This window comes from Schistocerca serialis, chromosome 11, assembly GCF_023864345.2.
Source record: "Schistocerca serialis cubense isolate TAMUIC-IGC-003099 chromosome 11, iqSchSeri2.2, whole genome shotgun sequence".
In the NCBI taxonomy this organism is placed as follows: Eukaryota; Metazoa; Arthropoda; class Insecta; order Orthoptera; family Acrididae; genus Schistocerca; species Schistocerca serialis.
Genome location: NC_064648.1, coordinates 210,487,313 through 210,512,690, shown reverse-complemented (window position 1 = coordinate 210,512,690; position 25,378 = coordinate 210,487,313). Strand labels below are relative to the sequence as shown.

Below are 25,378 nucleotides of genomic sequence, written 5' to 3'. Positions count from 1 at the left end.
TGGATGTAGATGTAGATATAGATGTAGAAGATCAGGGAAAGCAAATAAAACTTTTGAGAAATGCTGAAAACGTTGCAATTCTGTCAGAGATGGGAAAGGTATTAGAAGATCAATTGAAGGGAATGGATATTGTCTTTGAAAGAGGTCATTAGATGAACATGAAGTAAAAGATGGGTAAAGGAATGTGCTTTAATTATGTCAGATGATGCCGAAGGAATTACATCAGGAAATGAGAAATGCGTTCTGCAATTTGGCTAGGAACATATCTGATTATTGCCGGCCGGAGTGGCCGAGCGGTTCTAGGCGCTACAGTCCAGAACCGCGCGACCGCTACGGTCGCAGGTTCGAATCCTGCCTCGGGCATGGAAGTGTGTAATGTCCTTAGGTTAGTTAGGTTTAAGTAGTTCTAAGTTCTAGGGGACTGATGACCTCAGAAGTTAAGTCCCATAGTGCTCAGAGACATGGCTGATGATTGCGGAAGTAGTGGGATTTAAATATTAAAAAAAAATTAAATAAAAAGATATCGACCCCTAAGAGGGGAAGTAGAGAAGGGGGCATAATTTTTACATCAGTGAACATAAACTACGAGGCTGTTAAACAAGGAATGATCATAATTTTTTATGGTCATAATTTCTCGCGCTAAAATTTAATCTTAACGACATTCTGTCAGCTTAATGCGCAACAAACACGCCGTAGCAGTTTCATTGTTGGGACTCCTGGTTCCCGCCTGTGAGAGGCAGGCAAGGTCAGACATGTTCAGAATCGCCATTCGCTACAATGGAGGTAACACGCCAGGAAAGAGTCTGCTTTCGTCTCAACAAATCTTCCGCTGAGGCCTGTACAATGTTACAGACTCTGTTCTTCGCTACAGCACAGCTCGAAGGTGGTTTAAAATGTTTAAAGAGGGGAGACAATCAATTTCAGTGGAAGGTGGACCCGGTGCTCCAGTTACTGCTCTTACGGAAGAAAACATCAACACTGTTGCTGTTATTGTGGGAGAAGGTCGACGAGTTACCTTAAGACCACTTTCTGAAATACTGAATATTTCATTGGGTGCCACCCACACGTTGGTGACAGAAAAATTACTCATGGCACGTGTTTGTGGACGGTGGCTTCCAAGACTGTCGATTCCCGAACAAAAGGACATTCGTGTGCAGGTGTGCATGCAGTTAAAATTGATGTTAGAGGAAGATGCGGGGTTTCTTTCAAATGTAATCAATGATGATGAAACTTGGCTACATGATTTTGACTCTGAGAGCAAACAGCAAAGCTCAGTGCAGAAATCTCCATCATCACCAACCACCAAAAAAAGCAAAAGTGTTTGCTTCCTGCGGCCTCGGTGGCTGTGCGGTTCTAGGCGCTTCAGTCCGGAACCGCGAGACTGGTACCGTCGCAGGTTCGAATCCTGCCTCGGGCATGGATGTGTGTGACGTCCTTAGCTTAGTTAGGTTTAAGTAGTTCTAAGTTCTAGGGGACTGATGACCTCAGATGTTGAGTCCCGTAGTGCTCAGAGCCATTTGGACCATCTTTTTGTTTGCTTCTGCTGGGGAAGTTACGGTCATATCATTGTTTGATATTCATGGAATGGTTTATCAGCATGTTGCGCTTCCACACACATCAGTAACTGGACAACACTACAGGGATGTCCTGAAATCATTGCAAGTCCATATCAGGTGCAAAAGACCGTATTTGCATGAAGCAGGCTGGATGCTGCAAATGGTTCAAATGGCTCTGAGCACTACGGGACTTAACATCTGTGGTCATCAGTCCCCTAGAACTTAGAACTACTTAAACCTAACGAACCTAAGGACATCACACACATCCATGCCCGAGGCAGGATTCTAACCTGCGATCGTAGCGGTCACGCGGTTCCAGACTGAAGCGCCTAGAACCGCACGGCCACACCGGCCGGCTGGATGCTGCACCACGATAATGCTCGGCCGCATATTGCCAGGGTTGTTGCTGAATATCTTGCAAAAAAATCAACGTGAAGTGGGTCCCTCACCCTCCCTATAGTCAGGATTTAGACCCATGTGACTTTTTTTCTGTTCCCTAACATAAAGAAACGCCTTCGTGGGAGACATTATCAATCATCAGAAGCAGTGGTGAAGGCTGCGGGGGCGACTTTGAAGAACCTGTCAAAAAATTGTTTTCATCATATATTTGAAGACTGGGAGAAACGCTGGGACAAGTGCATCACATTCATGGGACACTGCTTTGAGAAGGACCATCAAAATTATGATGATGAGTAAAGGAATGTTTTCAAAAAAATTGTTGTTGATGTTGTGGTCTTCAGTCGTGAGACTGGTTTGATGCAGCTCTCCATGCTACTCTATCCTGTGCAAACTTCATCTCCCAGTACCTAGTGCAGCCTACATCCCTCTGAATCTGCTTAATGTATTCATTTCTTGGACTCCCTCTGCGAGTTTTACCCTCCACGCTGCCCTCCAATACTACATTGGTGATCCCTTGATGTCTCAGAACATGCCCTACCAACTGATCCCTTCTTCTGGTCAAGTTGTGCCACAAACACCTCTTCTCCCCAATTCTATTCAATACCTCCTCATTAGTTATGTGATGTACCCATCTAATCTTCAGCATTCTTCTGTAGCACCACATTTCGAATGCTTCTATTCTCTTCTTGTCCAAACTATTTATCGTCCATCTTTCGCTTCCATATATGGCTATGCTCCATACAAATACTTTCAGAAACGACTTCCTGACACTTCAATCTATACTCGATGTTAACAAATTTCTCTTCTTCAGAAACGCTTACCTTGCCATTGCCAGTCTACATTTTATATCCTCTCTACTTCGACCATCATCAGTTATTTTGCTCCCCAAATAGCAAAACTCCTTTACTACTTTAAGTGTGTCATATCCTAATCTAATTCCCTCAGCATCACCCGACTTAATTCGACTACATTCCATTATCCTCGTTTTGCTTTTGTTGATGTTCATCTTATATCCTCCCTTCAAGACACTGTCCATTCCGTTCAACTACTCTTCCAAGTCCTTTGCTGTCTCTGACAGAATTACGATGTCATCGGCGTACCTCAAAGTTTTTATTTTATCTCCATGGATTTTGATTCCTACTCCGAACTTTTCTTTTGTTTCCTTTACTGCTTGCTCAATATACAGATTGAATAACATCGGGGATAGGCTACAACCCTGCCTCACTCCCTTCCCAATTATCATCATTATGATGATTCTTTGTTGAACAGCCCTAGTATCTTAAAAAAAAAGGATGTATAGCTACTTAAACGGCACAGTGCATAGATGCATGCTCTCCCACGATCCTCCACACACAATGAAAGAAGAAATTCTGCACATTCCGCATTGTCGCACGTTGGGGTAAACAGTGGGTGCAGGGGGGTACAGTACAGGCTATCCTTACGTGGAGATGCAGACATGTGGGGCCAGCTGACGTCACAGCACGTAGCCTATAGAGTGTCTTAACTCTTTCGAATTATTGTGGGGAGTGCCTTCTCGTGAACTCACGTTAAAGGTTCGTGTTCCACTCCTCTTATTACGAAACCTTGACGCAACCAGACTGTAGAACGGTACACGCTTGCAAATTGGTATCACAGGTAAAAGAACAAATGTTTTAATTCCATGAATCCCATTTAGAGTGACAGATTTGCCTCCTCAATTTAAAAGATTGCAATTGCAGACCAATTATAGTATCAGATCCACTCGTTGGCTTTGAGCAATGACGTAATACCTAAGGCACAGATGCTACATATAGGCAATCTTTGAAAGCAACTGATCATATTTGTAAATAAACGAATGCAGCATACGATAAAAGTACCATCACAGTTCATGCGATTAATTACTTAACCACAAATTAAATCGACGAGTATTAAAGGTAGCCGGCCGTCGTGACCGCGCGGTTCTAGGCGCTTCAGTCTGGAAACGCTCCGCTGCTGCGGTCGCAGGTTCGAATCCAGCCTCGGGCATGGGTGTGTGTGATGTCCCTAGGTTAGCTAGGTTTAAGTGGTTCTAAGTTCTAGGGGACTGACGACCTCAGATGTTAAGTCCCATAGTGCTCAGAGCCATTTGAACCATTTGAACTCAACTGTTTCAAGCTGTAATGAGACCGAGATGGCACGTACACATATACACAGGCGTCCTAAATTAAAGCAACGAACGGAAATTTTGCAAGGTTGCGTTTATTTTGCCACAGAACAGTAGAAACAGGTGACAGTAAAGTAGAAACAATGTAAAGGATACAGAACGTAATGAACTGCAACATGTGTAACGGTAGACAAAAATGTTCTTCGTCTTTTTCCAATTTCACCGATTTGTACACACATTCCGATAACTGGTTAATGTGCTAAGTACGGAATGTGGCCACCTATGGCAGCAATACAGGTTTGACAACGCCCTGCTCTCAAGTCTTGGAGAGTTGTTGGTGAATGCTGGTGGTGTGACTGTGAAATGGAAACGCGAAGGAAGATACATTATGTGCTCAATAGTATCCGGACACCTGGCTGAAAATGACTAAAAGTTCGTGGCACCGCCCATCGGTAATGCTGGAATTCAATATGGTGTTGGCCCACCGTAAGCCTTGATGACGACTTCCACTCTCGCAGGCATACGTTCAGTCAGGTGCTGGGATGTTTCTTGGGGAATGGCAGCCCATTCTCCACGGAGTGCTGCACTGAGGACAGGTATCGATGTTGCTCGGTTAGGCCTGGCACGTTCCAAAACATCCCAAAGGTGTTCTATAGGATTCAGGTCAGGACTCAGTGCAGGCCAGTCCATTACAGGGACGTTATTGTCGTGTAACCACTCCGCCACAGGCCGTGCATTATGAACAGGTGCTCGATCGCTTTGAAAGCTGCCAACGGCATCCCCGAATTGCTCTTCAACTTTGGGAAGCAAGAAAGTGCTTAAAACATCAATGTAGGCCTGTGCTGTGATAGTGCCACGCAAAACAACAAGTGGTGCAAGCCCCATCCATGAAAAACACGTCCAGACCATAACACCACCGCCTCCGAATTTTACTGTCGGTACTACACACGGTGGCAGATGACGTTCACCGGGCATTCGCCATACCCACACCCTGCCGTCGGATCGCCATATTGTGTACCGTGATTCATCACTCCGCACAACGTTTTTACACTGTTCGATCTTCCAATGTTTACGCTTCTTACATGAAGCGAGGTGTCGTTTGGTATTTACCGGCGTGATGTGTGGCTTATGAGCAGCCGCTCGACCACGAAATGCAAGTTTTCTCACCTCCCGCCTAACTGTCATAGTACTTGCAGTGGATCCTGATGCAGATTGGAATTCCTGTGTGATGGTCTGGATAGATGTCTGCCGATTACACATTACGACCCTCTTCAACTGTCGACGGTGTCTGTCAGTCAACAGACGAGATCGGCCTGTACGCTTTTGTGCTGTACGTGTCTCTTCACGTTTCCACTTCACTATCGCATCGGAAACAGTGGACCTAGGGATGTTTAGGAGTGCGGAAATCTCGCGCAGAGACGTATGACACGAGTGACACCGAATCACCTGACCACGTTCGAAGTCCGTGAGTTCCGCGGAGCGCCCCATTCTGCTCTCTCACGATGTCTAATGACTGCTGAGGTCGCTGGTATGGAGTACTTGGCAGTAGGTGCCAGCACAATGCAACTAATATGAAAAGCGTGTGTTTTGGGGCTGTCCGAATACTTTTGATCACATAGTGTACGTGAGTGGTAGCTGTGCTCTACATGCATCCGGTTCACCTCTTTGTCTTGCAAGCTGGTGCACTGCACATTATACCACAGAGGCGGCTTTACTATCGAATTTCGCTATCTGGAAATATTCCTTTCTTCATTAGACACGATATTAGAACTGATAACTATATTCTTCAGTTTTAGAAATCTGGGAAACAGTTACTAATATAATATACTATTGGCGACAAATGCTCACTACAACAAATCAAATAAACAGGAGAGTAAAAAGGCGGTACTTGATTTTCCTAGGTCTATGCAAGAGGTACTCTGTGTTCTTTGCTTCCATCACTGTCTCACTGCTGGCCTGCATGAAGATTAATTGTAGGCCTGTTAAATGGTGGCTTATGGTGCTGGAATATAATATAAACAAACTAATTACTGAACAAAGGGATCCCTAGTAGGCCTTACCATCTAGAAAAGAGTGGAAAGAAATTCGAATGACCTTCCAGTCCAAGTTCGAATACTGAACGTGCACATTTATTGACGTGTTATTATCGTGGTTGTACCCTGGGGCACAGTAAAACATTTGTTATCAATGAGCAAAATGCATGTTCATCGCTTTAAGAACATATAACATCCACGAAAGTTTTTGGCTGCAATTATCCTAAGACATTCACATTTCCACATGCCATTCCTATAGTTAAACATGTATATCAAATAATTCGTATGCTAATATATATATATATATATATATATATATATATATATATATATATATATATATATATACTGGGTGGCCCAGCTATCTTGTCCACCCAAAATATCTCTTGAACAATAACAGCTATTGGAAAACGACTTTCACCGGTATCAATGTAGGGCTGGGGCCCATGAATGTACATATTTGGAAACATTCTAAAACGAAAGCATGTGTGTTTTTTAACACAAACTTACGTTTTTTTTAAATGGACCTACTATATTTTTTCTTCAGCAATCCATAGCATGACAAAGCACATACACAATGGCGTTGATTGCATCGCAATATTCCCATTACATCCCGAGATATTAAGACGCGAAGTTGACGCTTGAAACACCCGACATGCGCTGCTAGCGCACGTCCTGAGGCTCAGGCGTGAACCCCATACTGCCCGTAATCGCGATGTGATTGACATGTGTAATGACACTTCCATACTTATCAAGAGGTCCGAAACGAATAATACGGTCTGCTGCCATCCTGCTGCGATTACGGGCAGCATGGGGTTCACGCCTGAGCCTCAGGACGTGCGCTAGCAGCGCATGTCGGGTGTTTCAAGCGTCAACTTCGCGTCTTAATATCTCGGGATGTAATGGGAATATTGCGATGCAATCAACGCCATTGTGTATGTGCTTTGTCATGCTATGGATTGCTGAAGAAAAAATATAGGAGGTCCGTTTAAAAAACATAAGTTTGTGTTCAAAATCACATATGCTTTCGTTTTAGAAGGTTTCCAAATATGTACATTCATGGGCCAGCCCTACATTGATACCGGTGAAAGTCGTTTTCCAATAGCTGTTATTGTTCAAGAGATATTTTGGGTGGACAAGATAGCTGGGACACCCGGTATATATATATATATATATATATATATATATATATATATATATATATATATATATATATAGTAAGGTGGCTGTAATTTCGCACCTCACAAGCACTCATCCACATACTTTGCCGTGAACTACAACCACAATTAGGTATCATTTGATAGTTTGTACATCGTATATATGAATATTTAAAGGAGACTGACATTGTCACATACGCCTTGTAATTAACTGTTAATGCTTATTGCATGAAAGGTGGCGGAATGTCTTTATTATAAAAACGGCGTAATGAATGATTGCCTATACTAGTAGTGGTTGGAACGCCAGTGGAAATGAAGCGGCACGTGGAACTCAAGCGCTGGGTGGAAGGCCCGCACAGGAGTGTTGGTCCTGCGTAAACACAGCAAGTAGCTCTAGAATGAGATTTTCACTCTGCAGCGGAGTGTGTGCAGATATGAAACTTCCTGGCAGTTTAAAACTGTGTGCGCGGACGAGACTCGAACTCGGGACCTTTGCCTTTCGCGGGCAAGTGCTCTACCATCTGAGCTACCCAAGCACGACTCACGCCCGGTACTCACAGCTTTACTTTTGCCAGTACCTCGTCTCCTACCTTCCAAACTTTACAGAAGCTCTCCCGCGAACCTTGCAGAACCAGCACTCCTGAAAGAAAGGATATTGCGGAGACACGGCTTAGCCACAGCCTGGGGCATGTTTCCAGAATGGGATTTCCACTCTGCAGCGGAGTGTGCGCTGATATGAAACTTCGTGGCAGACTAAAACTGTGTGCCCGACCGAGACTCGAACTCGGGACCTTTGGAAGGTAGGAGACGAGGTACTGGCAGAAGTAAAGCTGTGAGTACCGGGCGTGAGTCGTGCTTCGGTGGCTCAGTTGGTAGAGCACTTGCCCGCGAAAGGCAAAGGTCCCGAGTTCGAGTCTCGGTCGGGCACACAGTTTTAAACTGCCAGGAAGTTTCAGCAAGTAGCTCTGTTCAAACACAGAAAGTAGCTAGACAGACGTCGTGGCACCTGAGCTCTGGAGCACAATAGAGTGCCGACCGGCCGCTATTGTAGCAGGACCGGAAGGATAACCGGGATCTCTGCAAATCTTGGACGCAGGTGAGAGGAAAGATGAAGCGGCACCTCGGAAACCACTCAGGCTGGGTTATTTGCAAGGATTTTTAATCACAAGCGTACCATTGTACGAGTATAGATTTTTCCTCGCAAACTTTCCGCGCTGGACGACAAAATACTAAAATATGGTTGGTCGGCGTTCGGAAGAATCTGTAGAGTGGGAGAATATTCCGTGGTTTCGGGAATATGATTCGTGTTCGGAATTACGGTGGTGGGGAGCCGAGCCTTTCTGGGAGGCCAGTGGTGGAGAGTCGAGGTCTTCCGTTGTGAGCGCCCGTGTGTGACGGTCAAGCTATATCAGCCTTCTTGGTACAGACGGACTTGCTGTCTTTGCTCTCAGTAGAGTTTTTTAGTTAGAACATTCAGTCACTGTACTATTGCGAACCTATACGATTCTGGACTTCACCTCCGGGTTGGAAGTCGTCCTTGAGTACGCAGCGTTCAGCAATTGAGAGCACTTCCTCTGCCAATACTTACGTTGAGACGTTATCTGAACTCCGTCCTTGAGGGTGGGAGCTGGCGTTTCTCGTCTGTAGAACACAGAGAGGAGAAGACAGTATTAGTGTCTTAGTCAGAGGACCGCCTTGTGCCGTCCTAGTGTTCGAAAGAGTTTATTTGTGGCTGGAGTTCTTCCATCGTCGCAGACGCGTACGAGAACCATCACTTCGACGCACCGGACGCAGTTCACACGGGGATACCGCAAATTGCTTCGGCTTATTAGGGCTATAAAAGCTAACAGCTGTGATCACGTTAGTTTATTTCCACTGAGGTCCCACACCACCAAAGATCATCCTCGAAAGTAGTTTCTCCTAGTGTTTGCTACGCAGAAGATGTCAGTCATTTCGCGTTGGTGATATTAGACTGCGCAGTCATAATATTGGGCAGAGTTGGGCAATTGATTAATAATTTTAGTTAGGAAATATAGACAATTGTACTTAAAGGGTCGATTTTAATTTATAATAAATATATTGAACAACAACGTTTATCATTTACTAGTATTAGTTGCCTTCATCATTCATTTATGTTTAGATTGTAATTTATATATATAAAAAAGAGCATTAAGAGATCCTAAGATCTGCTTCAGGGCCAAGTCATCATTTTAGCGTTTATTATTTTCCGTTGCGCACATTCATTTAAACACCCGCCTGGAGTAGCATCTTGGTATGTATATATTACAGGGTGGTCCATTGATCGTGATCGGGCCAAATATCTCACGAAGTAAGCATCAAACGCAAAAAACTACAAAGAACGGAACTCGTCTAGGTTGAAGGGGGAAACCAGAGTTTTACCAACCCATAATATAATCATGAAAGGGAAGCAATGGTTGGGAAGGGAGTGAGACAGGGTTGTCGCCTATCCCCGATGTTATTCAATCTGTATATTGAGCAAGCAGTAAAAGAAACAAAAGAAAAGTTTGGAGTAGGTATTAAAATCCACGGAGAAGAAATAAAAACTTTGAGGTTCGCCGATGACATTGTAATTCTGTCAGAGACAGCAAAGGACTTTGAAGAGCAGTTGAACGCAATGCCGAATGCCTTGAAAGGAGGGTATAAGATGAACATCAACAAAATCAAAACGAGGATAATCGAATGTAGTCGACTTAGGTTGGGTGATGCTGAGGGAATTAGATTAGGAAATGAGACACTTAAAGTAGTAATGGAGTTTTGCTATTTGGGGAGCAAAATAACTAATGATTGTCGAAGTAGAGAGGATATAAAATGTAGACTGGCAATGGCAAGGAAAGCGTTTCTGAAGAAGAAAAATTTATTAACATAGAGTATAGATTTAAATGTCAGAAAGTCGTTTCTGAAAGTATTTGTATGGAGTGTAGCTATGTATGGAAGTGAAACGTGGACGATAAATAGTTTAGACAAGAAGAGAATAGAAGCTTTCGAAATGTGGTGCTACAGAAGAATGCTGAAGATTAAATGGGTACATCACATAACTAATGATGAGGTATTGAATAGAATTGGGGAGAAGAGGAGCTTGTGGCACAACTTGACTAGAAGAAGGGATCGGTTGGTAGGACATGTTCTGAGACATCGAGGGATCACCAATTTAGTATTGGAGGGCAGCGTGGAGGGTAAAAATCGTAGAGGGAGACCAAGAGATGAGTACATAAGCAGATTCAGAAGGATGTAGGTTGCAGTAGGTACTGGGAGATGAAGAAGCTTGCACAGGATAGACTAGCATGGAGAGCTGCATCAGACCAGTCTCAGGACTGAAGACCACAACAACAACAATATAATCGTTTTAGTTTTTGCCCTTCCTGACAAACAAATTTTGCCTCCAATGGGTAAATAACTGTAGGATGGTAGTCACAGAGGAAGTAGGTAGTGATTAGTGAGAATCACTAACCAGTCGGCTCAGACCATGTGATGACCTTTGAAAATGAATTTACCTCACAAACTTGTAGGGTGAGAGGCCCTTCGCCATGCGCCATGCGGTGTTTTGCAGAGTGCGTATGTGGTTGTTGACGTAGATGTAGAAGAAGTCAAGTCCAATCATACCAAAAGATCCGTCTGTCTCTCCAGCAGGCTCTTCGGTCGACGAGGAAACGGAAGCTCGGGCCTGACTCGCCACCAGCGGACCTCCACCACCCGCACCTCCACGATCACGACCATGAACACCACCTGCACGATCAAGATCGTGACCAGCGCCACCACGATCATGAGCACGACCACCACCACCACGAGCACGAGCACGACCATGACCATGACCATCAAGCAGAGGGCATGACGAGCCCCGGGTCCCCCTCTCAAGACCACGCAGTGGACTCCCCTGCTGGACTCCACGCGGCAGACCACGACATCCACCTGCAGCAGCAGGGCGTGGTGGGACTGCATCACCAGCACCACGACCACCACCACCATCATCATCACCAGCACCACCACCACCACCAGCAAAAGTCCTCATCGGGTAGCAGGAGGTCCAAGTCGGCCCAGTCTCTGCAGGTAATTCTACGATTCTACATTAGACCAGGCATTTTATACTGCTGCCCAGTTCTGTTTTAGCATTCGGAAGGAAAGCGTTTCTGTTTGTATCGAAAGTAACAGGCACACCTTGTTATTAGAGCAGGTTAATTTATTGCATTGGCCGTTAAGTCTACATGGGATTGCTTCCTTGTGTACAAGGTAACAGCTGCCAGTCTGCCATGTGGTGGAGTTGAACTTCCAGACAGCTATATAAGAGAAGGCATCAAACCCATTTAAAAGAACTGGCATATGTCGTCATGGTTCTGACGTTTATTCGATGGACGTATTCTGTTCCTTATCGTCTAATAGCAGGAAACGAAGATGCAGTCCAGATTACGGAGAGTGATAAAAAGATTGGACACAGTCGTCTACCAAAGTAGAGTCAGCCAGAAATTTCTATGGCAGAGCTACACACATCACAAAGTTTGGCATCACCTCGATTCCGAGAGTTCCGCAGCCTGCACATAAAATTGGGATAGAGATCAACATCATCATCATTTCCGTCCTTTTTATTGCTCATGAAAACCACACATTGCATGTTATACCACCATACAGCGAGACCTTCATAGGTAGGGGTCCAGATTGCTGTACACACCGGTACCTCTAATACCCAGTATCTCTTCCTTTGATGCATGCCTGTATTCATCGTGACATACTATCCACACATTCAAAGCACTATTGGTCCAGATTGACCTCAATGGCGATTTGGCCTTCAGAGTTGTTGGTGGGTCACGTCATCCATAAACAGCCCTTTTCAATCTATCCCATGCATGTTTGATAGGGATCATGTCTGGAGAACATGCTGGCCACTCTAGTCAAGCGTTGCCGTTATCCTGATGGATGTCATTTACAAGATGTGCACAAAGGAGGTGCAAACTGTCGTCCATGAAGACGACTGCATCACCAGTATGCTGCCGATACGGTTGCACTATCGGTCGGAGGATGGCATTCACGTATCGTGCAGCCATTACAGCGCCTTCCATGACCACCAGCGGCGTACGTCGACCCCACGTAATGCCACCCCAAAACATCAGGAAACCTCCACCTAGCTGCACTTGCTGGACAGTGTGTCTAAGGCGTCACCGGGTTGCCTCCAAACACGTCTCCGACGATTGTCTGTTTGAGAGCATGTGCGACACTCACCGGTGAAGAGAACGTGATGCCAATCCTGAGCGGTCCATTCGGCATGTTGTTGGGCCCATCTGTACCGCACTACACGGTGTCGTGGTTCCAAAGATGGATCTCGCAGTGGACATCGCGAGTGAAGTTGCGCATCATGCAGCCTATTGCGTACAGTTTGAGTCGTAACACGACGTCCTGTGGCTGCAAGAAAGGTATCATTCAACATGGTGGCGTTGCTGTCGGAACATCTTCGCTTTGGCTCACTTGGAGACGCCTGGACACTTCCCTTGTCGAGAGCCCTTCCTGGTACAAAGTAACAATGCGGACGCGATCGAACCGCGGTACTGACCGTCTAGGCATGCTTGAACTACAGACAACACGAGTCGTGTACCTCCTTCCTGGTGGAATGTCTGGGACATCGGCTGTCGGACCCCCTCTGTCTAATAGGCGCTGCTCATGCATGGTTGTTTCATCTTTGGGCTGGTTTAGTGACATCACTGAACAGTCAAAGGGACTATGTCTGTGGTGTAATATCCACAGTGAAGGTCTATCTTCAGGAGTTCTGCGAACTGGGGTGATGCAATTTTTTTTTTTTTTTTTGATGTGTGTAGAAGTCACTGCAGCAGTCGCACTAGTGAATACGTCCGTTTCTGACATCTGGCCCCAGCTAGAATTGTCGCCAGTCGACTGAACGAAGTGTATGGACTAAAAATTCAATATGCTTCTCCTGTCGCTGGTGGACAAAGTTCCCGAACTGAAACAGAAGATTAAGGAGGAGAAGAAAAACGGAAGACAGAGAGGAAAAGTAAAGAGGATCTTCTAGATCACAGAAGAACCTCATTCTGTAAAAATGCATTTGCTCGTAGATCTTCAGACAGAAAAAAAGAATGTGCCCAGAGTGGGGATATGATTTTGATGATGACTGGATACAGTACAGTAAATGTGAAAAATGATGGGCTGGCATGTGGGCAGTGCGGATTATGAAGGGGTAGAATGACATCTCTGTTACCACTGCTGGACAATTCCATGTATCAATACTTGTCTGATTCAATGTGTACTCCCATATGGCTGTGTGAGTAAGAGTACACAGCTAAAGATTTCTACCCTTGCCTTTATTTTGTCTGTCTTGGGAATGAAAGTGTATGAATTTCAACTATAATGAATATGTAGAAGCTTTAATGACAATCTGGTATATCAGCAGTTGCTGCTGTGGTCTTCAGTCCAAAGACGCAGCTCTCCACGGTACTCTGTCCTGTGCAAGCATTTCTGCATAACTACAGCAGCCTATCTCAACTAGGACCTGTTTAGTGAACTGATCTTTTGGTCTTCTCACCAATTTTTCCTTCCCTCACGTCCTTCAGTATCCAGCGGCCTTGTCGCTGTGGTAACACCGGTTCCCGCCAGATCACCGAAGTTAAGCGCTGTCGGGCTGGGTTAGCACTTGGATGGGTGACCATCCGATGTGTCGAGCGCTGTTGGCAAGCGGGCTGCACTCAGCCCTTGTGAGGCAAACTGAGGAGATACTTGACTGAGAGGTAGCGGCTCCGGTCTCGCAAACTGACATACGGCTGGGAGAGCGGTGTGCTGACCACATGCCCCTCAGTATCCGCATCCAGTGACGCCTATGGGCTGAGGATGACACGGCGGCCGGTCGGTACCATTGGGCCTTACAAGGACTGATTTTTTCACGTTCTTCCATCAACAAATTTGCCTCCTTGATACATCAGCATGTGTCCACTTGTAACACTTCCACTGCAATATTACCGACAGTGCTACACCTCTCCTCTCCAAATCCGATTCTCTATTATTATTCCCCAATCGGCAGATCATAAAGACTAGAGCGATTCAGTTTATCGATTTAGTCAAATAATGATCTACGTGTCCCTTTAGTAGCAAATTATGACTTTGAAAATAAGGTCTTTAAGGGGGAATGTAACGGAAAAGCGCAAACATTTATTTAAAAAATCATTACAGCCATATTGATTGATGTACAAATCTAAAATTTTGCATGTGTAAAGCAAAAGAGCTGTGTTGTAAGTGAAAAATACAATGAAATATGCAAGATTTACATTATGCCAGAAGTTTGAATTTTTTATTTTTTATTGTCTTTTTTTTTTATAAAGAACCGTAACTCAAATTCTAATCATGCAATTAATCTGAAAATTTTATTGTAGGGGCCTGAGAAGTTTACAAGACCACTGAACTACAGTTATTAATTTATGGTGCAAATTATATCATTAACAGAGTTTTTAATTTTGCGCATCGAAAATGAATTTTTTTTCTACATACAATCATCTAAAAAACAGAATAATTGCAGGATCTAGTATTTCTTAGTTCCAGTGAGACAGCAACACGTTGCTAACAGTTACTGAAAATTTCATAGAATTAGCGCGTATACTTTTTGAGAAAAGGCTTCTAATAACGTAAAAAATGTAAAACAGACAAAATGATGTTCAAAGATTTTCTTCTCATACTTGTACATGTAAAACGTTTAGCTCAATTTTAAAATCTTCCTTATCCTCCAGGTTTCTCTTCTCTCCTCTTTGAATATGCCTGCTCTGTATTTGCAGGTAAGACTGATCTGTTAGTTTTCTTGATCCTGGTCTCGTCGATGGTGTAAACTGCTGTTGTAAACACAGCCAGCCTACATTCTAAGATAAGGACGTAGGGTCAGTTTTGCTTCGAGTGTTCCGAGACTCCTCTGGAACCCAAGCTGATATTACCAAGATCCCTTCTACAACATTACAATGAACGATTAAAAGACATTTATTAGTTCTCATTAACTACGTAGTCCTACCATAACCTCCTGCTTGATCACAAAAAGAAACCTAGTGTGAATCGAATTCCGTCCGCGAAGTGAACTAAGTATTTTGTGTGCTGAATGTTTAAATTTGGTCGCCAGGACACTGGGCCAAAACGTGTATCCAAAGTAAATAAAGAGGGTTTCCTGCTATAACGATATTTTAGAGAAATTTAAAACCTAGATTTCACTGGACAGACGGTGTTTAGTTCTCAAATCCATAGAGAGCAGATAAAATATGTCACAAATTTTTGAAAATGTGCTGTTGCAGTTCTCGTGTTATCTGCTGGGAGGCCAGAGTTCCTACATACATAAAGGGAAGAGTGCGGATATTTCTAATCGAAGTTATCCATCTGGCGCACTTCCTGATACCTGTAATCTTACAAGAAAAACGTACGCCAACTACTACAATATGAATTACTCTCTTGGTACGGCTTTTCAGTTTACTTACTCGGTAAATAGATGCTATATTACGCTTATTTCTGAAACTAAACACGTGATTGGCACCATATTTGACCCATGTGGTCCGATTTGCAATAACTTGCTTACATCAACAGCAAAACTCTCTTGTATTGATTTTCGTTCGCCTAGAGGCTGTAAGTAAAATTTTAAAATAAAAGAAACAATCTATAATCTGATTAAGGAAAGGAAAGAAATGTTGGCTTGCGTTATAGCTTATTCTAACAGTCCAGTTAATTAGCGTATATACGTTATTTACAATCTCGCGAAACTTTTTCAACGCTCAAGGCTCTTTGTTCCTTAAAATCTCACAAGAAAACCCTTCATTGTGTCAATAATCTCACAGATCGTTTTCATTATTACTGTAGAAGGATACATCGTATTTCCTTTCTGTTGTGGACTGGCAAGACAGCCAATCCACTAGGACGGGAGGCCGAAGGACACGCGTTTAAGCTCACGCAGGATGGCGTGAGGTCTGGAACAGGACAAGGTCTTTATAGCAGCAAAAATAGTACGTAGCTTCTGGAATACTTAACTTTAATCCATAATTGGTGAACATCTGTCTGACGGTACATGCATCACAAGATAAATAGCAATTGATAATGGCGCCTTGCTAGGTCGTAGCAAATGACGTAGCTGAAGGCTATGATAACTATCGTCTCGGCAAATGAGAGCGTATTTTGTCAGTGTAGCATCGCTAGCAGAGTCGGCTGTACAACTGGGGCGAGTGCTAGGACGTCTCTCTAGACCTGCCGAGTGGCGGCGCTCGGTCTGCAATCACTGACAGCGGCGACACGCGGGTCCGACGTATACTAACGGACCGCGGCCGATTTAAAGGCTACCACCTAGCAAGTGTGGTGTCTGGCGGTGACACCACACTTTCTCCATGCAAGAAGCAAGAACATTCGTAAGAGGAATAATCCAAATATCAGAGTTTCAACATACGAGGGGCGTTTGGAAAGTCCGTGCAAAGTCCGAGAGATGGCACCACCGGCGCGTATCGATGTCATGTTTCGTTAGCAGCATCTTTGGAAAGAACGCACGCCAAGTTTCAGCCATATTGGTCTATTTTTTTTTTTTGTGTTCGGCATTCCTGTGAATCAAGGAAGTCGAGTGATTGTCAAAAAATGGATGAAAAACAATTTCGTGTGGTGATTAAACATTACTTTATGAAATGCAAAACGCCTCAGGAGACTAAAGAGAAGCTTAATAAACACTACGGTGACTCTGCACCTCAGATTAGAACAGTTTATGAGTGGTTTCAAAATTTTCGGAGTCGCCATACGGGCACGTAGGATTAAACATTTAACCGGTTGCACATTCTAGTCAAGACCGTAGCTGCTCGTAAAATTATATTACTAAAACCCAATAGTGAGAATCTGCAGCAGCTGTGCTCGTGTCACAAGTAAAAAGGCTAGAGTGTTATATTTTTCTTTTGACATGAGCACAGCTGCTGCAGATTCTCACTATTGCTTTTTAGCAATGTAATTTTACGATTTAGCATAATTTATTGTGATGAAGACACCCACTGGCAGGGGCAAAGAAAACCTAGGTCAATGTACCTTCCGTTTATGTGCAACTAGTTGGCTCCTTAATACTATGTTGAAACTAGTGCCTTGTTTGCTGAATAACAGCCATGTTCAAAACTGAAAATATCAAAGAATAATTACCTTTTCATAATTGTATCTACGCCACTCACTTTAAAAAAAAAAAGAAGTTAGCTGGCACACTTTAAGTTTTCTTACTTGCTCAAGGACGTCACTCTCGTGGAAATTCCATATCCTCTCCATCCCAACAGATGATAATATTCTCGTCTGTCACAGATCGTTTGTGTGTCTCTCTCTTTCCACCATTTGGAGTATGAAAGACGAAGTGAAAACCATTTTCGAGTACTACTTCTTCTTTACCTAAACGGTTTAAAACGACTTACTTACTTTCACCTACATCTACATGGATACTCTGCAAATCACATTTAAGTGCCTGGGAGAGGGTTCTTCGAACCACCTTCACAATTCTCTATTATTCCAATCTCGTATAGTGCGCGGATACAACGAACTCCTATATCTTTCCGTACGAGCTCTGATTCCCCTTATTTTTATCATGGTGATCGTTCCTCCCTACGTGGGTCGGTGTCACCAAAATATTTTCGCATTCGGACGAGGAAGATGGTGATTGAAATTTCGTGAGAAGATTCCGTCGCAACGAAAAACGCCTTTCTTTTAATGATGTCCGGTCCAACTCCTGTATCATTTCAGTGACACTCTCTCCCATATTTCGCGATAATACAAAACGTGCTCCCCTTCTCAGAACATTTTCGACATACTCCGTCAGTCCTGTCTGGTAAGGATCCCACACCACGTAGCAGTATTCTAACAGAGGACGGACAAGCGTAGTGTACGCAGTCTCCTTAGTAGGTCTGTTACATTTTCTTAGTGTCCTGCCAATAAAACGCAGTCTTTGGTTAGCCTTCCCCATAACATTTTCTATGTGTTGCTTCCAATTTAAGTTGTTCCTACTTGTAATTCCTGGGTATTTAGTTGAATTTACGGCCTTTAGATTTGACTCATTTATCGTGTAATCGAAGTTTAACGAGTTCCTTTTAGCACTCATGTGGATGACCTTACACTTTTCGTTATTTAGGGTCAACTGCCACTTTTCGCACCATTCAGATACCTTTTCTAAATAATTTTGCAATTTGTTTTGATCTTCTGATGAACTTATTAGTCGAAAAACGGCAGCGTCCTTTGCAAACAACATAAGACGGCTGCTCAGATTGTCTCCCTAACCGTTTGTATAGATAAGGAACAGCAAAGGACCTATAACACTTCCTTGGGGAACGCCAGAAATTACTTCTGTTTTACTCTATGACTTTCCGTCAGTTACTACGAACTGTGACCTCTCTGACAGGAAATCACAAATCCAGTCACATAACTGAGACGATATTCCACAAGCACTCAATGTCACTACGAGCCGCTTGTGTGGTACAGTGTCAAAAGCCTTCCGGAGATCCAGAAATACGGAATCGATCTGAAATCCATTGCCAATAGCACTCAGCACTCCATTTGAATAAAGAGCTAGTTGTGTTTCACAGGAACGATATTTTCTAAACCGATGTTGACTGTGTGTCAATAGACAGTTTTCTTCGAGTTAATTCATAGTGTTCGAACACAATGTATGTTCAAAAATCTTGCTGCATATCGACGTTAACGATATGGGCCTGTAATTTAGTGGATTACTCCTACCACCTTTCTTGAATATTGGTGTGACCTGTGCAACTTTCCAGTCTTTAGGTACGGATCTTTCGTCGAGGGGACGGTTGTATATGATTGTTAAGTATGGAGCTAATGCATCAGCATATTCCGAAAGGATCCTGATTGGTATACAGTCTGGACCAGAAGAGTTGCTTTTATTGATACAAGTTGTTTCACTACTCCGAGGATATTTACTTCTGCGTTACTCATGTTGGCAGCTGTTCTCGATTCGAATTCTGGAATATTTACTTCGTCTTCTTTTGTGAAGGCATTTCGGAAGGTTGTGTTTAGTAACTCTGCTTTGGCTGCACTGTCTTTGATAGTACCTCCATTGCTATCGTGCAGAGAAGGCACTGATTGTTTCTTGCCTCTAACATCCTTCACATACGACCAGAATCTCTTTGGATTTTCTGCCAAGTTTCGAGACAAAGTTTCCTTGTGGAAGCATTGACGTCAACGCAAAATTTCGAGCTTCTGTAAATGATCAGCAATGTGGGTGATTTTCCGTCTGCTTAAATTTACCATGCTTGTTTCGTTGTTTCTGCAACAGTGTTCTCACCCGTTTTGTGTACCAAGGAGGATCAGCTCCGCAGTTTGTTAAGTTATTCGGTGCAAATCTCTCAATTGCTGCCGATACTGCTTCTCTGAATTTAAGGAAATTAATTTGGAAGGAGTTGAATTTGCCCCCCAGGAATTCGTCTCTCAGTGAATTTTTGTCCCCTTTTTTGAACAGGTATATTTTTCCTTTTGTTTTTGGAGGATTTGGGGATTACAATATTTAATCTCACTACGACAACCCTGTCTTCACTAATGCGCGTATCCGTTTTGATGTTCGTTATTAACTCAGGATTAAAAATGGCTCTGAGCACTATGCGACTTAACTTCTGAGGTCATCAGTCGCCTAGAACTAATTAAACCTAACTAACCTAAGGACATCACACAGATCCATGCGCAAGGCAGGAGTCGAACCTGCGACCGTAGCGGTCGCTCGATTCCAGACTGTAGCGCGTAGAACCACTCGGCCACTCCGGCCGGTCTTAGCCAAGCGGTCTAGGGCGATGAAGTCATGGACTGTGCGGCTGGTCCCGGCGGAGGTTCGGGTCCTCCCTCGGGCATCGGTGTGTGTGTTTGTCCTTAGGATAATTTAGGTTAAGTAGTGTGTAAGCTTAGGGACTGATGACCTCAGCAGTTAAGTCCCATAAGATTCCACACACATTTGAACATTTGATTCTGCACAGCTACTCCAATGGCAGCCGACAGGAAGTTGCTCTCGAATGGGAACCGCAAACGTTTGATGACAATGCGACAAATCAACCGAATCGTCCACCGAAAAATACATGTGGTGTGTCAGAGACGGCGTTAGGGACAGTACGTGTGTCACATGATAGGAATGTCTTACCGGCGCACCTACTTTGTACGACTGGTAAGTGAGTGAGATGTGCCTGTTTGCCCGATGTAGGTATTCGTATGAATGTGAATGTGACCGCTCCCAAGGAAAACGTAATGGTGTGTCACATGAGCTGCAGCAAATGAACGCAGCAGTTTCACAATCACGCACTTTCTCTGTCCTCTGTCAAAACAAATGTTTTTAACGTTTTTGAAGTTCCGTTCCCTTTTGGAAATCTTGACTCTTGTATGCCTTTTTTGTAACGTAGTTCACACCCGTTTATTTGTTGTTTTCATCTCTGCGAGCCATCTGTGTGGATCTCGCCTGCTCTTACTATTCATCACATTTACTTGCGACGGTAATGGACTCTTACCGCGTGAGTCGTATTCTACACTGAAGAAAATGGTTCAAATGGCTCTGAGCACTATGGGACTTAACATCTGAGGTCATCAGTCCCCTAGAACTTAGAACTACTTAAACCTAACCAACCTAAGGACAACACACACATCCACGCCCGAGGCAGGATTCGAACCGGCGACCGTAGCGGTCGCGCGGTTCCAGACTGAAGCGCCTAGAACCGCTCGGTCACACCGGCCGGTTACACTCAAGAGTCAAATATCGTGCAGGCTCACGCGAGAACGCGGAATTGCCGCAACACGACGTGTCATGGACTCAGCTAATGTCTGAAGTAGTGCTGGAGGGAACTGACACCATGAATCCTGCAGGGCAGGCCATAAATCCGTAAGAATACGAGGGGGGTGGAGATCTCTTCTGAACAGCACGTTGCAAGGCATCCCAGATATGCTCAATAATGTTCATGTCTGGGGAGTTTGGTGGCCAGCGGAAAAGTTTTTAACACGGAAGAGTGTTTGTGGAGCCACTCTGTAGCAATTCTGGACGTGTGGGGTATCGCATTGTCCTGCTGGAATTGCCCAAATCTGTCAGAATGCACAGTGGACATGAATGGTTGCAGGTGATCAGACACGATGCTTGCATACGTCTCACCTGTCAGTCTTATCTCATTTACTTTCGACGGTAATGCATTCTTGCCACATGGCTTATATTCTATAAGTAGTGAGTAGTGTGACAACTGCCAAAACTAGAGAACTAAACTATACTCTGTCCGAACAGGCCATGAAGGTCCAACGGTACCTACCGGCCACCATGTCATCCCCAGCCCACAGACGTCACTGGATGCTGGTACGAAGGGTCATGTGGTCAGCACACCGCTCTCCTGGCCGTACGTCAGTTTCAGAGACCGGAGCCGCTACTTCTCAGTCAAGTAGCTCCTCTGCTTGCCTCACAAGGGCTGAGTGCACCCCGCTTGCCAACAGCGCCCGGCAGACCGGATAGACACCCATCCAAGTGCTAGCCCAGCCCGACAGTGCTTATCTTAGTCCTGCTGGGCTGGCACTTGGATGGGTGAGCATCCGGTCTGCCAAGCGCGAGAGAGTTTCGAACACGACAGACCTGCTTGATAGTCTAACACCATCACCAATTACCCACGACGGCACTGCTATTTAGACTGCTCTTTATTTCACTTCTTGTTGTTGGAACGGCCACTGTTTCTATTTTGCTTTTTTTTCTGTTCAGTGCACCTTCTTCCTGTTTTCATCCTTGATCTGTGTTTTTGACGGGCTATATGCTGGGCCATCTTACCTCTGAATCTGAGGGGAATGCGATGGTGTGGCGGTAAAGCAGCCCTTGCAGAGGGCCACCCTCAGAATGATTGTTCAGTATGCTGTTCTTCTTCTTCTTGTTCTTCTTCTACATGATCAGGTCCAGTGGACCGCACGCTGTTACGTTTCCTCCTCCACTGTATTCTGTCAAATGGCTTTGAGCACTATGGGACTAAACATCTGTGGTCATCAGTCCCCTAGAACTTAGAACTACTTAAACCTAACTAACCTAAGGACATCACACACGTCCATGCCCGAGGCAGGATTCGAACCTGCGACCGTAGCAGTCGGGCGGGTCCGGACTGAGCGCCTAGAACCGCTAGACCACCGCGGCCGGCTGTATTCTGTCCATTGCTGCTACCCGCCATTCATCCACATCTATTGACGCATGGTTTAAATCTTCATGGAGACCATCCCTCCAACACTTCTTCGGTCTCCCTGGGGGTCTCTTTCCTGTAGGTGCGAAATCCATGAGCTTCCGTGGCCATTTGTGATCTTCCATCTGGGCCACATGGCCAGCCCACTGGATTCATTTGGCTTTGACAGTTCCTGCTATGTTGGGATGCTGGCATAGTTCCTCATGGTCCTCAGCTTGTGTCTGATCCTGCATTCCTTTGTGTCCGAAGATCTCCGGAAGCACTTTCCTCTCAAAAACGCGGAGCTTATGTAAGTTCTGTTTCCGGATACTCCATGTCTCACAGCCATATAGAATAACAGGCTGGATCAGGGTTTTGTATAGTCGAATCTTGAAATGTCTGGAGAGATATATGGACCGAAGCAGTTGTGCTATGCCGTGGTAAGATCGGTTTCCTGCTTGAATTCTGGCATTGATCTCTGCTTCACATGATGAGTTCTCAGTGAAAAGTGCCCCTAGGTATTTGAATTCATGCATTCTCTTGTAGGACTGGTCTCCCACCTGTACTGATTGCAGATGACCAGCGGCCTGACCTTGTCCATGCGTCATAACGAGGTACTCTTTCTTGGCTTCGTTTATGTTTAGCCCAAATTTGCTGACAGCCTCCTTTAGTACTCTCGTCATTTGCTCCAACTTCTCTTCAGACGTAGAGAGTAAACAGATGTCGTCTGCATTGGCTAAGTACGCCAGTCTCTTTCCTTCGATTTCAATCCCTTATTTCTCTTGGAAAGTCTCGCGTACGATCTTCTCGAAGGCAAAGTTGAGCTTGTTTGAGTCCTGTCACAATTTCAAATTCCTCAGTACGCGATTTCCATCTTCATCTTTGCATGTGTTTCGCTCAGACAGATTGATAAGTTTCTCTGCCATGCCAAACTCCCTTCAACAGCTGAGCAGGCTCTTGCGATGTATAGAATCGCAGGCCTTCTTAAAATCAACAAATAAAATATGCAAATTTTTACCATATTCACCCAGCGTCTCAGTGAGCTGCCGGAAATTAAAGATGTGATCTACTGTTGACCGCCCTGGCCGGAAACCTCCCTGGTACTCCGCAATCACCGATTCTGCCACTGGCTGAATTCAAAGTATGAGGTAATACTGTTCCTGGAGAAGATATTGAAGAGGCACTACGTCTATACAGGGTGGTCCATCGATCGTGACCGGACCAAATATCTTACGGAATAAGCACCAAACGAAAAAACTACATAGAACGAAACTCGTCTAGCTTGAAGGGGGAAACCAGATGGCGCTATGGTTGGCCCGCTAGATGGCGCTGCCATAGGTCAAACGGATATCAACTGCGTTTTTTAAATAGGAACCCCCATTTTTATTACATATACCTGTAGTACGTAAAGAAATATGAATGTATTAGTTGGACCACTTTTTTCGCTTTGTGATAGATGGCGCTGTAATAGTCACAAACGTATAAACACGTGGTATCACGTAACATTCCGCCAGTGCGAACGGTATTTGCTTCGTGATACATTACCCGTGTTAAAATGGACGGCTTACCAACAGCGCAAAAGGTCGATATCGTGTTGATGTATGGCTACTGGGATCAAAATGCCCAACGGGCGTGTGCTATGTATGCTGCTCGGTATCCTGGACAACATCCAAGTGCCCGGACCGTTCGCCGGATAGTTACGTTATTTAAGGAAACAGGAAGTGTTCAGCCACGAGTGAAACGTCAACCACGACCTGCAACAAATGACGATGCGCAAGTAGGTGTTTCAGCTGCTGTCGCGGATAATCCGCACATCAGTAGCAGACAAATTGCGCGAGAATGGGGAATCTCAAAAACGTTGGTGTTGAGAATGCTGCATCAACATCGATTGCATCCGTACCATATTTCTATGCACCAGGAATTGCATGGCGACGACTTTCAACGTCGTGTACAGTTCTGCCACTGGGCACAAGAGAAATTACGGGACGATGACAGATTTTTTGCACGCATTCTATTTAGCGACGAAGCGTCATTCACCAACAGCGGTAACGTAAACCGGCATAATATGCACTATTGGGCAACGGAAAATCCACGATGGCTGCGACAAGTGGAACATCAGCGACCTTGGCGGGTGAATGTATGGTGCGGCATTGTGGGAGGAAGGATAATTGGCCCCCATTTTATCGATGGCAATCTGAATGGTGCAGTGTATGCTGATTTCCTACGTAATGTTCTAGCGATGTTACTACAAGATGTTTCACTTCATGACAGAATGGCGATACTTCCAACATGACGGATGTCCGGCACATAGGTCGAGTGCGGTTGAAGCGGTATCGAATAGCATATTTCACGACAGGTGGATTGGTCGTTGAAGCACCGTACCGTGGCCCGCACGTTCACCGGATCTGACGTCCCCGGATTTCTTTCTGTGGGGAAAGTTGAAGGATATTTGCTATCGTGATCCACCGACAACGCCTGACAACATGTGTCAGCGCATTGTCAATGCATGTGCGAACATTACGGAAGGTGAACTACTCGCTGTTCAGAGGAATGTCGTTACACGTATTGCCAAATGCACTGAGATTGACGGACATCATTTTGAGCATATATTGCATTAATATGATATTTACAGGTAATTATAATGTAACAGCATGCGTTCTCAGAAACGATAAGTTCACAAAGGTACATGTATCACATTGGAACAACCGAAATACAATCTACAACCGTACCTACGTTTCGTATTTTAATTTAAAAAAAACTACTGTTACCAGTTGTTCGTCTAAACTTGTGAGCCATATGTTTGTGACTATCACAGCGCCATCTATCACAAAGCGAAAAATGTGGTCCAACTAAAACATTCAGATTTCTTTGCGTACTACACGAATATGTACTAAAAATGGGGGTTCCCATTTTAAAAAAACGGCAGTTGATATCCGTTTGACCTATGGCAGCGCCATCTAGCTGGGCAACC

At 44.5% G+C, this 25,378-nt stretch overlaps 1 protein-coding gene and 1 pseudogene across 1 annotated transcript in view; both read left to right on the top strand.

Annotated features, from left to right (window-relative positions):
• The window catches only part of LOC126427130 (protein twist-like), a 191,073-nt gene that overhangs the window by 72,405 nt on the left and 93,290 nt on the right, over window positions 1-25,378 (top strand). The window contains exon 4 of the mRNA XM_050089355.1: window positions 10,913-11,332. Coding sequence (XP_049945312.1) covers window positions 10,913-11,332 — 420 coding nt within the window. The remainder of the gene's footprint in view (window positions 1-10,912; window positions 11,333-25,378) is intronic.
• LOC126427563 (5S ribosomal RNA) lies at window positions 13,839-13,956 on the top strand (annotated as a pseudogene).